This window comes from Delphinus delphis, chromosome 1 (genome assembly GCF_949987515.2).
Source record: "Delphinus delphis chromosome 1, mDelDel1.2, whole genome shotgun sequence".
Lineage (NCBI taxonomy): Eukaryota > Metazoa > Chordata > Mammalia > Artiodactyla > Delphinidae > Delphinus > Delphinus delphis.
The window spans coordinates 172451924-172464358 of NC_082683.1; the positions used below are offsets into that span (position 1 = coordinate 172451924).

The window sequence follows — 12435 nt, forward strand, 5'->3', positions numbered from 1 at the left end:
ACACCTAGCCCTGGAGCAAGCAGGTTGTTGAGTCAGTGTGTGGGAGGGTCCCAGATCTTATCAGCAGCCCAGGAGGGTACCAGCTTAGCCAGTGGAGAGAGGTGCAGCTGTGAGGACCTCTTAGAATCATCCTTCACTGGTTTCAGGACTTAAGGAAGCTCAGGTTCTTCATGTCTCATCACAGAAAGAATTCAGTGTGAGACAAAGTAATGAATAAGAAGTGGATTTATTTAGAGAGAAACACACTCCACAGAGTGTGGGCCATCTCAGAAGGTGAGAAAGGCCTCTTATGTTGTTTTCAATGTATAGAATATGGATTGTTATAGACTGAATGTGTATGTTCCCCTGAAAATTCATATGTTGAAACTCTACCCCCCATGTAATGGAATGAGGAGGTGGGACTTGTGGGAGATAGCTAGGATTAGATGAGGTAGTGAGGGTGGAACCCTCATGAATGTGATTATTGCCCTTATAAGAGTCAGGAGAGAGCCTGATTCTTCTCTCTTCTCTCTACCATGTGAAGGTACAAGAAGTCATCAATTTGCATTCTGGAAGAGGGTCCTCACCAGAATCTGACCATGCTGGCAGCTCAGTATCCAATTTCCAGCCCCCCAAAATGCGAGATATAAATTCCATTGTTTATAAACCTCTCAGTCTACATATATTTTATAGTACTGTGAACTGACTGAAATAGTGCCTTTCAAAAATAATACTCTTGTAAAGTCCTCAAGTAGAGGGTTAACAATTCAGTTCTAAGTATTTAAATTTCTCTTTAAATTGTATTTTTTCTGGCTCCACCACTTAGTTATCGTGTGACCTTGGTCAAATTATGTTTCCCATTCCTCAGTCACCTCATTTAGACGCTATTTTAGACCAACGACAGTTTCAGAGCTTGGATTATGGAGCCTGACTGCTGCACAAGTACCTAAGAACTCACAGTTAACTTGAATAATTTGAGTATGTGCATGTGTGTGTGAGTGTGTGGGTTACTCATCAGCTTGGGCAGTTTTGGGGTATTTGTGAGACACACACTTAGAAAAGTTTGTCTTCTATACAAAAGATTACATTAATAACCATGTTTTTGGTATGTTTGTTTTAAGTTCCTTGAAATGCTCTTGTGATCTCAGCTGACATTTTTGCTGGAGTTAAATTGTAGAACAATTATGTGACAGAATAAACTCATGCTTCAATAACTAAAACTTACAGGTTTGCTTAAATGGAAATTTAGAAATCTATAGGAATTTAAATACTAATTTTGTGAAAAGACAGCTTTTATTGGAGCACATTCATCTACTTGCATTTTTTTTTTAGCAGACTTTTCAGTTCTGGAGGACTTTTATTTATCTATGTGCATTCAATACATTGTGTGTTTAGTATCAGTAAAGTTTTCTTCAAACCGACTGTCAGGTGATATGAATTTCAAAGAACTCAGCTTTCAATATGTCAATCACAGTAATAAAGAAAAGCAAAATTCTTCAAAACTGGGAAGCATCACAGTGGTATGTTCAAGGTATTAACACTGAGACTAGGTTTATTTGTTAATTTTATTCTGTCTATTACCTTTGTCATTGCTTACCTAACCATTGGGACCCAATATAAAAGACATTTTTCAAATATATGGTTGATGGGTAGTTAGATCATTTACAACAGTAGCTGATAGGCCAAGAAGTAACGTGGTAAAAGAACACTCATTTTCAGAAATTGCTGTAGCATAATGATGTTGCTGTAGTATCCCAAAGTGTAAGAAAACTTTTGCTATGATTAGCATTCCATATCATTTTCAATGCATGATGACACAAGTTTTTCGGAATATGCTTGGTAAGGAGAATTTCAGATTTTTAACTCAACTTTTAAGTTTTTACAAGTTGAATAAACATTTAAAAAATGATCCTAAATAATTTTGTCTGATAATAGAGTATTGTCTGATGTCTTCAGGCAAATTTGATTAGCAGTTGCTTCATGCTGATCTTGATAAATCATCACATTCAAAGCAGATGTGCTTTTCAATAATCCTAAATTTAAATTCTTTCGGTTCTTTTTTCCTCCTAAAGTGTGTATGCTCTTCAAAAGCATTCAATTTCATATCAACAAAAATATTTAAATGCATAAGTTAAAGAGTGTTCCTTTTAAATAAGCATTCTAAACTACTATGAGGCTAATTTTGAATGAGAAATGCTGCACTTTTGAAGAATAGCTATATCATTAATCTGTAATCAGCCATTGACATATTCATTTGTTCAAGAGACCAGCTGTTGGTAGGACAATTTTCATAAAATTAAGAAATCAATGTTATAACCATATGCAGTGTTTGATTTGATGAAGAGTAGCATTAGTAATAAAACTAGAGTGTAGTACTTCATAAAGAGATGACATTCATATAACCTTAACCCTTTACACAAATAAATCTGAAATTAAAAATGTTTTATACTTAGAAATAATTTTTTTCACCTTCCAACATATGTTCTGAAAGTTCTTTATGTTTTGTAGAGAAGTGATATCAGAAAAATGTAACTCCAAAGACAAAAAAGTGAGCTAATAAATATGTCCTTAGTATGAATATCTGTGACTAGGTTAAAATAAATCCAGCAATAATTTATACATAAAATTCCATATATAGGTCATTTTGAGATAAGATAATTACCATAATAAAAATGTTTTGATACAAAACAATCTAATGATTTGAGTATGTATTCTGAATTCTATTCATACAATTTAATTCATGCAAACTAAAGGTAAATTGTTTAAATCAAAAGAAAAATAATTTATAAATAGAGATTATTTTGAAAATCAAATGAGTCAACACAGGGTGATAAATTATGTGTGATCTATAGTTATAGAAAGTAAACACAAATAATGCACAAAATGACCTTTATTGTCTAGTTTTAATAACTTCTTTGAAGAAATCATAATCAGAGGACTTCTAAAAGTATCAATCAATTGTATACATATAATTTAATAAGAAATATGAATACATGTGCACTCATATATCAAAAGGTTTGAAATTCGGTTCTTTAATTCAAGCAAGTAGGAAAAATGTGATCACAAAATTATGATATAATTAGAATAATTGAATTACTTTGCTAGCTTAAAAAAAAAGAGCTCTACAAATGTTGAGTATTTGATTTAAAGTCAATTCTTTATGGAAAGAAAACCCTGTTCTAACAGCTTATATGTTGAATAACAAAGGAAACATCTTCAATTTAGGTTTCTAAATTGGTTTTCACAGTTCTTCACTAAAATATTTAATTGAAACACTTTAACACTTTGCATGTATAAAGATGCACAAAACGTCAAATAAAATGACCATAAGCCTGCCTTGTTGTGCCTGTCCACGGCCTCTATCTCCACCAAATACAACTTTATTAATGAGACCACTAGCTGAGGCAGGAAAATATCAAGCCTCACATACTGTATCTTCCTGTTCACAGGTTTTTTTTTTAGTTTCGAGCAGTGAGAAATTAAGGAAAACAATCACAGAGGAAACAAACCTCATCTCAAATATACTTTTCTAAATGCCCTAAAACCTTAGCTTCAACCCTGTAATTTTGCAACTTCAATTTCCTTAATAATATAAGGGTAAAGTAAAACAAGCAGGCAAGCAAAAACATAGCTGCAAACTATTTTACATTCTTTTAATGGAGATAAGGGGTCTCTTTCCTGCTCTTGAATCAGAGCAGGATTGCTACTGCTTTGATCAAAAAAAGATGGTGTTTTAAGTTCCAACTCTTCTCAACACTCCACTTATTCTTCTGATTAAGTGGAGCGGGTCCCTCGGGGGTCAGAAGCCACCATGCTGAGGGCAGCGTGGAGGGCGCTGAGTTCGATTCGGACCCAGGCAGTGACTCAGGCCCCAGTCCTCGGGCTGCCGGGTGGAGGGTGCGCCAAGCTTCTCTCCATCCAGCGGGACCTTCCCTCACGTCCTGGAGGTCTTATCCTCTGGGCCACCCGCAGATATGCCACCCAGACACCAGTCCAGCCCAGCCATGAAGATGACCTGTCCCCTTCTATGCTGCTCAAGGACTACCAGGACATCCCTGGAATTGAGAAGGTTGATGGTGTCGTGAAAAAACTCTTATCTTTGGAAATGGCCAACCAGAAAGAGAAGCTAAAAATCAAGAAAGAGCAGTTGATGAACAAGGTCGTGGAAAAGCCTAAGGACACCAGCTCCCTGGAGGCTCGAATTGTTGCGTTGACTGTCAAGATCCGCAGTTGTGAAGAACACATGAAGAAACATCGAAAGGACAAAGCCCACAAGCGCTATCTGATGATGAGCATTGATCAGAGGAAAAAGATGCTCAAAACTCTCCGCAAGACCAGCTATACTGTCTTTGAGAAGACATGCAGGGAGCTGGGGATTGAGTACACCTTTCCCCCTCTGTACTACTGAAAAACCCACCGCCGCTGGGTGACCAAAAAGGCTCTGTGCATTCGGGTTTTCCAAGAGGCTCAAAAGCTGGAGAAGCAAAACAGGGCCTTAAAAGCTGCAGCTGCAGCAGTCCGGAAACAAGTCCAGAAGAACCCAGAGAGCCCTTCCAAAACTGGACCAGAGGCAATCAAAGAAAACCAATAAATGTTAAAATTAAAAAAAAAAGGGATATCTTCTGTTTTGCCTCATAGCCATGTATTTGGTAATAAGAATAGCAACTAAATTTTTTATACTGAATATCAATTTCTCAAATAGATAAATAGGCAAATGTATGAGGATTATAGATGGGGCCCCTTATAAGAAAGCTTTTGCCTTCTTAAAAATTGGAAGACGTATATTTGCAATATATATGACTCTTACAAAAAATTCAAATGACTTTATTAACTTTCAGTCAGAAGGAATGCTTATTATAATACTACATTCTTTTAATAAATGTTATTAAAAGACATATAAAAGATATAAAATGTTATTAAAATGAATTTAAAAATCTATAATATTTAAAATGATGCTCTTTACAAAAATATTCATGAATTAAGTAAGATGCATTGTTTAGTTCTATATTTTGTTCAAAGTAATTTTATTTAAATATAGGAATTAAAAAGTATATACCTCTGGCTTTGATTTTATTTCACTAGGTGTCAGGAGCTCAGCTGAGCTGGGTGAGAGGGGAGCTGCCAGGTATCAGGGTAGCCAGTTAAGGCAACAAGGCAGAAATGAAAGAGTTAAGACTTTAATCACTTACTACAATGAAATAAGAGAAAGGCTCACGACTCCATTGCATTTTACCCCATGAAATGGAGTATGGAGCCAGGTAGGTCAATGCTTTTCACCCCACTTTGGAGGGGGCCCCAAACAAAAGGCTCCAGCAGTTTTATGAACCCTGAGTTGGGGGTAGGGGTGAGGATGGGGGTGTGGCACAACCTAGGGAGGTCCAGGCATGGGAAAGTAGTGAGTATTGAATCAGAGTTGGGGAAAAGTTATCTTCAAGGTTTTCCCTTCCCTCCCCATATGGAGGCCTGTCTCTGCCCAAGGCCTTAGCTAGAGACCCAGGAATGAATGAGAGGAGGTTAGGAATTTAAATACACAAAGAGCAGATCCACCAGAATGCCTGAAGGGACTTCCCTGGTAGGTGTGCAGCCAGATGGAAATATACAGTTGTATCATTCTTTTGTTTTTAATTAATTTTTATTGGAGTATAGTTGATTTACAATGTGTTAGTTTCTGCTGTGCAATGAATCAGTTTTATATATATATATATATATATATCCAAAAAATATATATATATATCCAACATATATATATGTTATATATATATATATCCACTCTTTTTTAGATTCTTTTCCCATATAGGCCATTACAGAGTATTGAGTAGAGTTCCCTGTGCTATACAGTAGATTCTTATTAGTTATCTATTTTATATATAGTAGTGTGTATATTGTCAATCCCAGTCTCCCAATTTATCCCTCCTCCACTTTCCTCCTTGGCAACCATAAGTTTGTGACTCTATTTCTACAATTGTATCATTCCTAATATTGACAATCAACTAACATTTATTGAGCAAATGCTATTACTGTTTCACAAATATTATTTCCTGTTGTTACTTAATTGAGTCCTCATGAAACCATGCAAGTTTGGTCATATATCAGCCGAAATCTTGAGACTATTAAAGGGCAGCTCAGAATTGTCAAGACACTCGCCCTAGGTTACACACTACTCAAGGGCTGAAACCACTTTTATCTCATTTCTGTTCTATTCACTAATGTTTTATCACTGCATATCTGCTTAGGGCACAAAACACTCCAAATGATAGATAATCCATGACAATGTAAATAGCTACTGTGTACATATTTCTCTCACTTTTTTGCAGTTTTTTTTTTCTAGTGTCCAGAGACCTCTTTTGAACTGATAGGAAATAGCAGGCATACAATTCAGAGGGATAAACTTTGTCATGATAAGAAAATGATGTATCTGAGATTTTATTGTTGATACTGGTTCAGCATTTTCTTCTTCAAATTTTTTTTTAATAATAATTTATTTATTTATTTTTGTCTGTGTTGGGGCTTCGTTTCTGTGCGAGGACTTTCTCCAGTTGTGGCAAGCAGGGGCCACTCTTCATCGCGGTGTGCAGGCCTCTCACTATCGCTGCCTCTCTTGTTGCGGAGCACAGGCTCCAGACGCGCAGGCTCAGTAGTTGTGGCTCACGAGCCTAGTTGCTCCGTGGCATGTGGGACCTTCACAGACCAGGGCTCGAACCCTTGTCCCCTGCATTGGCAGGCAGATTCTCAACCACTGCGCCAACAGGGAAGCCCTTCTTCTTCAATTTTAATATAGGTTTTTGGTTGAGCTTAGAACATTTATTTCCATTACATGAAAATAACTCTCTCCTGTAGTTAAATACATTTTGGAATTGCATTTATTATTAGGGGATAGGATTCTAAAAAAGACAAGGGTGGCCCTTTAGGTGTTTAGATACCTGGTGACATTATCGTGTATGTTTTCTTTCTTATATCTTTGTGTTGATGAAAGTAGGAGCTGGGTGTAGAAAAAATGAGCAATATGCTGCTTGTGTTCTGAAGCTGCTTAACATGTAGAGGCATAAATAAACAAGTATTTAAGCAATTATACAAAGAAGTAAATAATAAAACAATGGTGGGATGCTATTGAAATGCATAGGCTGGAAACAACCCCTATATAGAAAACATGGAATTGTTGACCAAATTATTAGCATGAGGCAGATATAAAAGTAGTTATTTGGAATAAAGGTATTCTAAGAAAATGGAATACCATGTGTCCAATACTGGGAAAAAAAATATCAAGAATAGCTGAATAGAGAAAATACAAATTATAAATAGTTTTAATTTTCAATTTTGATTCTTTTAGATCTTAATAAATAAGCATTTGTTTTGTTGTTCGTTTTTAGATCACTGAGTTTATCATTTTTATTTCATTTTGAGAAGCTTGGCTATTATTTTCTCAATTATTTTTAGTATCTTTATTCTCGTTCTGGAATACCAATTACATATGTATTAGATCATTTACGCTTTTCCAAGTTCCACCTAGGATTTGTCCCTGTGTATTTATTTATTTTAGTTTCTTTCTGTGATTTTATTTCATAGATTCTATTGTTAGATCTCCAGTATGATTAATTATTAATTCTTCAGTGAAATATCAATTTCACAAGTTATATTTTTATCTTTAGAAAACTTTTGCCTATTTTTCTTTTAACTTTTGCATATTTTTAAACTCTTTATTATATACATGCTTTCATGAAAATCTCGAAGCATATTAATAACTTTTTATTTCTTTTCTGCTAATCCCATCGTTTCAGTTTCTGTTTTCCGATTTGTCTCCTTGCTATGGGTCATATTTTTTTGCTTCCTCACCTGTCTAATACATTTATTTGATGTCAAAAATGATAAATTTTATGTTGCCAAATACCTGATGCTGTTGTATTCTTTTAAGGAAAGTTGCAATTTTTTTTTTTTTTTTTTTTTTGCTATACACGGGCCTCTCACTGTTGTGGCCTCTTCCGTTGCGGAGCACAGGCTCCGGATGCGCAGGCTCAGCAGCCATGGCTCATGGGCCCAGCCGCTCCGCGGCATGTGGGATCTTCCCGGACTGGGGCACGAACCCATGTACCCTGCATCGGCAGGCGGACTCTCAACCACTGCGCCACCAGGGAAGCCCAGAAAGTTGCAATTTTTATTGATAGACATCTAAGTTATTTAAACATGAATTTTAACAGCCTGAGGCTCATTTTTTATTATTTTGGACAAATCAGAGTAGTCTTTACTTTGTGGCTCATTCAGCCCCGTTACTCTGATGAGACTCTTCTGGGCTTTCTGTTGAATGTCTCCTATGCTTAACAAGGTCTCTACACTTAGGCAGTTGGCATGTCCAACAATTTCTGGCCCCTTTTGAGTTATGGTAATCTTTCAACTTACAGCTCCTAGGTAGTCGTTTTTTTACCTGGAAGTTAATTTTTGTCTGGCATTTTGGAAATTTCATCTGACAAACTCATAGATTAGTATCTAGGCAAAGACTCAAGTGGATCCCTATGTAGAGTTTTTTTTTTAAAGCTCTTCTGCTAAACTGCTCCCTTTTCTGTGGTCTTCTCTCTCACACATTCCAGCCTTCTTAGGTTCCCTGAACCTCTTATCTTTCTCTTCAGTTCAACAAAACTGTCTCAGTCTGTGTCCTCTCACTCATTGGAAGTCCATAGCAATGATTTCCTTCTCTCAACAATCATAAATTTATGCTGGCTCTTTTGCAATGGCTGAAAACTGTTGCTTCCTGTATTTTTGCCCATCTTTCTAGTTATTTACAGTGGGAGTGTCAGTAGAGATTCTGATACTACCTCATAACTACAAGTGAAATTTTCAATATCTTTTTATAGGGAAAGTAGTTAGAAAATGAATTTATTTGTGAAGACATCACATTTTTTACTCAGGAGAGAGAGAAAGAGAGGGAGAGAGAGAGGAAGGAAGCTGGAGGACATAATTATTTTAATTATTTCTGTCTTACCCATAAGTGGTAAAGTAAGTCTAGTAGACATATAAGTGGACAGTATGAGTAATTATTTCTGAATTTCAAATCACTAAGACCTGCAATGCCTAGATTTTTGCATGATTCCCAAGAGGATTTCCCTCAGTTTATTGGTGTCCAATGATGATAAAAAGATGCCTCTGCTACCATTTCACCTGCTTGGACACTAACATGTGTGGGCATGTAGTCTTCCTTTCTCTGTCAGTATCCTTCACACATCTCTTTTCAATTCTGTCTTCCTCTTTCCTCAGTATGAGAACCATATCTAGAATTATTTTAGTATGATCAGTGAGAAAAAATGAGTGGGCTCTGCCTCTAGTCAGTGCAGGAATTCATTGTTCCCTCAGTTATTCCACATGTTTTATCTGGCATTTAATGAAAACAATGTTAATCTTAGTAGACAATGACAAATACATAAAATATGTTTTATAATATTTGACTATACAGTTGATCCAAAATCCTTTTAAATAACCTGAAATCTGTTTCAGCATATTAATTGTATGCTATTATTTAATACCATTAGTAAGCAGAATATAAGAAAACACTGTCTGGGTTTTCAATAATACGATGCTATTTTTCATTTATAAAGAAATGCATGCACCTTTTTAAAGGAAGATTGTTACGATGTTCCAGTTACATAGGCAGGAGAGAGGTGGTTATATAACTAATTCAATATTAGAAAAGATTAAACTTTTAATCACTTAATGTGTATCCTAAATCACATAAATTATACTTTTCAGAGTTCAAATTAGAAACCAAGCTAAATAATATTTTTAATGATTGAAAATATTTTTAACAAAAGTGTACTTCTATATCTGTTTTCTTTTCTCTTTTTTTTTTAGAATAGTGAAACTATAGAATAGAAAACACTTGATTTTTTTCACAACATTTATGGTAATCATAGCTGTGTCTAACTGCATGTAGGCCTCCTGATAGCTGCAGTTTAATATTCATTGGGCATGTTAAGTACATATTGTATTACTTTAAATATTAATTTCTTTAGATTTTTGTCCTCAACAATTAAATATTTAAAATTAGATACACTGCAACAAATTTAATGTGTTTCTATCATTGATAATATATATTTTTATTTGTCACTTTATTTTTTTTCCTTTCAATTGATCTTCACTTACTACTGTTTACCAGTACTTATGTTATTTACTAAGTTGACAAAAGTTATTAGAAGATTTTTAAGATCTCATTAATACATTGTCAGAAACAACAGATGCAGGAAAGAATCAAATTATGGTGGTTATTACCCTGAAGTAAGATTCTGTGTCAAAAGTTAATTTTCTTTATTGTTTCTTTAAGGTTTTGTAATGTAAAATATAATAATACATGAATACCAATTTTGAAGTATTAGTGGCTCCTGGCAACCTTGAAAATGAATTATGATTCATTTTTCTCCTCCATAATCTGAAGAAAACTGAACACTGCAGTAAAATAATGGAACCTGATGCCTTTCAAATAGTGTACAGACTTGGCCCATTTTTCCTCTTCTCTGTTAAAATAAATTATCATTAAAAGATGAAGTGAATCAGCTATATGTATACATATAGCCCCTCCTTCTTGGACCTCCCTCCCTCACCCCCATCCAACCCATCTAGAGCACCGAAGCTGACCTCCCTGCATCATACAGAAGGTTCCTACTAGTCATCTGTTTTACACATGGTAGTGTATATATGTCAGTCCCAATCTCCCAATTCATCCCACCCCCCTCTTCGCCCCCTCTCCCCCAACCCCCGGTGTTCACCGGTCCTTTCTCTACGTCTGCGTCTCTATTCCTGCCCTACAAATAAGGGACCATTTTGTTGAGATGAGATGCTGTTTACGTGCTCTGTAATTTCTAAATATCTGATTCTCGTCTTTACCTATAGTAGGAAACCTCAAGTAATAAGATCATCCTTTAACATCAGAAATAATCTCTTGATCAGAACCTTGTTACAAAAAATAAAGTATTATATAATAATGAAACTTCTACACTCTAGCCTGAATATATAAAAATTATCATATAGGTAAATTAAATGTAATTTTTATATATGCAAACTCATGGAACTATGAACATACAGTATTAATTAGCAGTCCTTTCTTAGGAGCTGAAATAAAAGACAATTCAAATGATTGCAGTAAAAGTTGTTTTTGCCATTATTATATCCTGCTTCTATGAAGTCATCTCATGTGCTTGCATGTATCTCACACTGCTCCCACAAGAATGGCCGCAACATTTTTTCATATAAATGTTTAAAGTTTGTATTTTAAATCCAGAGTTCATACTTTTTCTTAAAAAGTTTTAGTAACTTTAATAACTTCTGTTAAAAGACATGCAGCTGTTTATCCTAGGAAGGGAAGAAAGTGCTTGTTTATTTGCACAGTGCTTCATATCTAAGCCCTATTTCCTCATTGGGAGACTCTATGGTCTGAGGCATGGTGCAGTATTTTGTGTGAGATAGACTTAACTGGAAATTCAGTCATGTGTATTAACCACCAGAGCTTTTAGTATTTAAAAAAAAAAAATCTCCCATTGCTACCTGAGTTTTATTAACCATTATATATCTGTTTCATGACATCACTGTACAGACATTTTAGCACATGAAAAACTTGAAAATTCTTTTAAAATTTGAAATCCAACTTATTTTCCTAACTGCACAGTGTGGTTATATATGGCTATTAGATTATAAAAATTTATTTTCTTAGAGTATTTCATCTTCATGTTCTTTAAGCTAGTCAAAGAAATAATTTTTTCTACATTTCTAGGAGACTATAACTCAAAAAACTTCTTAAAACTTCAGAGAATACATTAGTCAAGGATTCCTTAAGGCATAAAATAAATTTAATGTATCCACTCAAATAACTCTTCTTGTAATATCTGATATATTATTAAGTGTTTAGATGTATATAAATCATCATCTCTCAGACATTCCCACCTATTTCTTGCCCTTCTCTTGAAAACTGTTTTCACAACATCTGCTTAAGTCTTCCATGAAATATGGCCAGGAGGAATTCCTGCTGATAGCCTGAGGGACAAAAGAAGGGGAGAGCCAGGTATTTTTGTCTTTTATATGTGTATATCTCTGGCCTATTCCAATAGCGGCTGCTTTTCCTCCATGCTGTCTGTTCTTTACAAGACAATTCCTCCTTCCATAACCCCAGATCCCCATTGCCTTTGAAAGAATGTTACATTCTATAATATGACCTCACTTTGTAGGCCATATTTGTATTAATATTCTATTAATATTACCTCCTCCAATTCCAAAAAGTGATATGTTACTCTAGATAATGTTTGAGCTGCTTCAGCACTCTGTTTGACTCTTCATCTCTTTTATAACATGTATGATAAGTTCCTTACATTATATTACTTGTCATTAAAATACCCAGAACATTTCCAGAAAATGTTTCAGAAAACAGATCCTTGTAATGTCTTGTTGGGATTATGTGGTTAACCAGCTTGAGGGATTTCTTTATTA

At 35.0% G+C, this 12435-nt stretch overlaps 1 protein-coding gene across 1 annotated transcript; it reads left to right on the top strand.

The window, feature by feature from the left end:
• Positions 1-3790: 3790 nt before the first annotated feature.
• On the top strand, positions 3791-4490 carry LOC132424902 (small ribosomal subunit protein uS15m-like). Its single transcript, XM_069540646.1, has one exon. It carries the CDS (start codon positions 3791-3793, stop codon positions 4385-4387), a length of 597 nt encoding a protein of 198 aa, XP_069396747.1. The 3' UTR covers positions 4388-4490.
• Positions 4491-12435: the final 7945 nt, after the last annotated feature.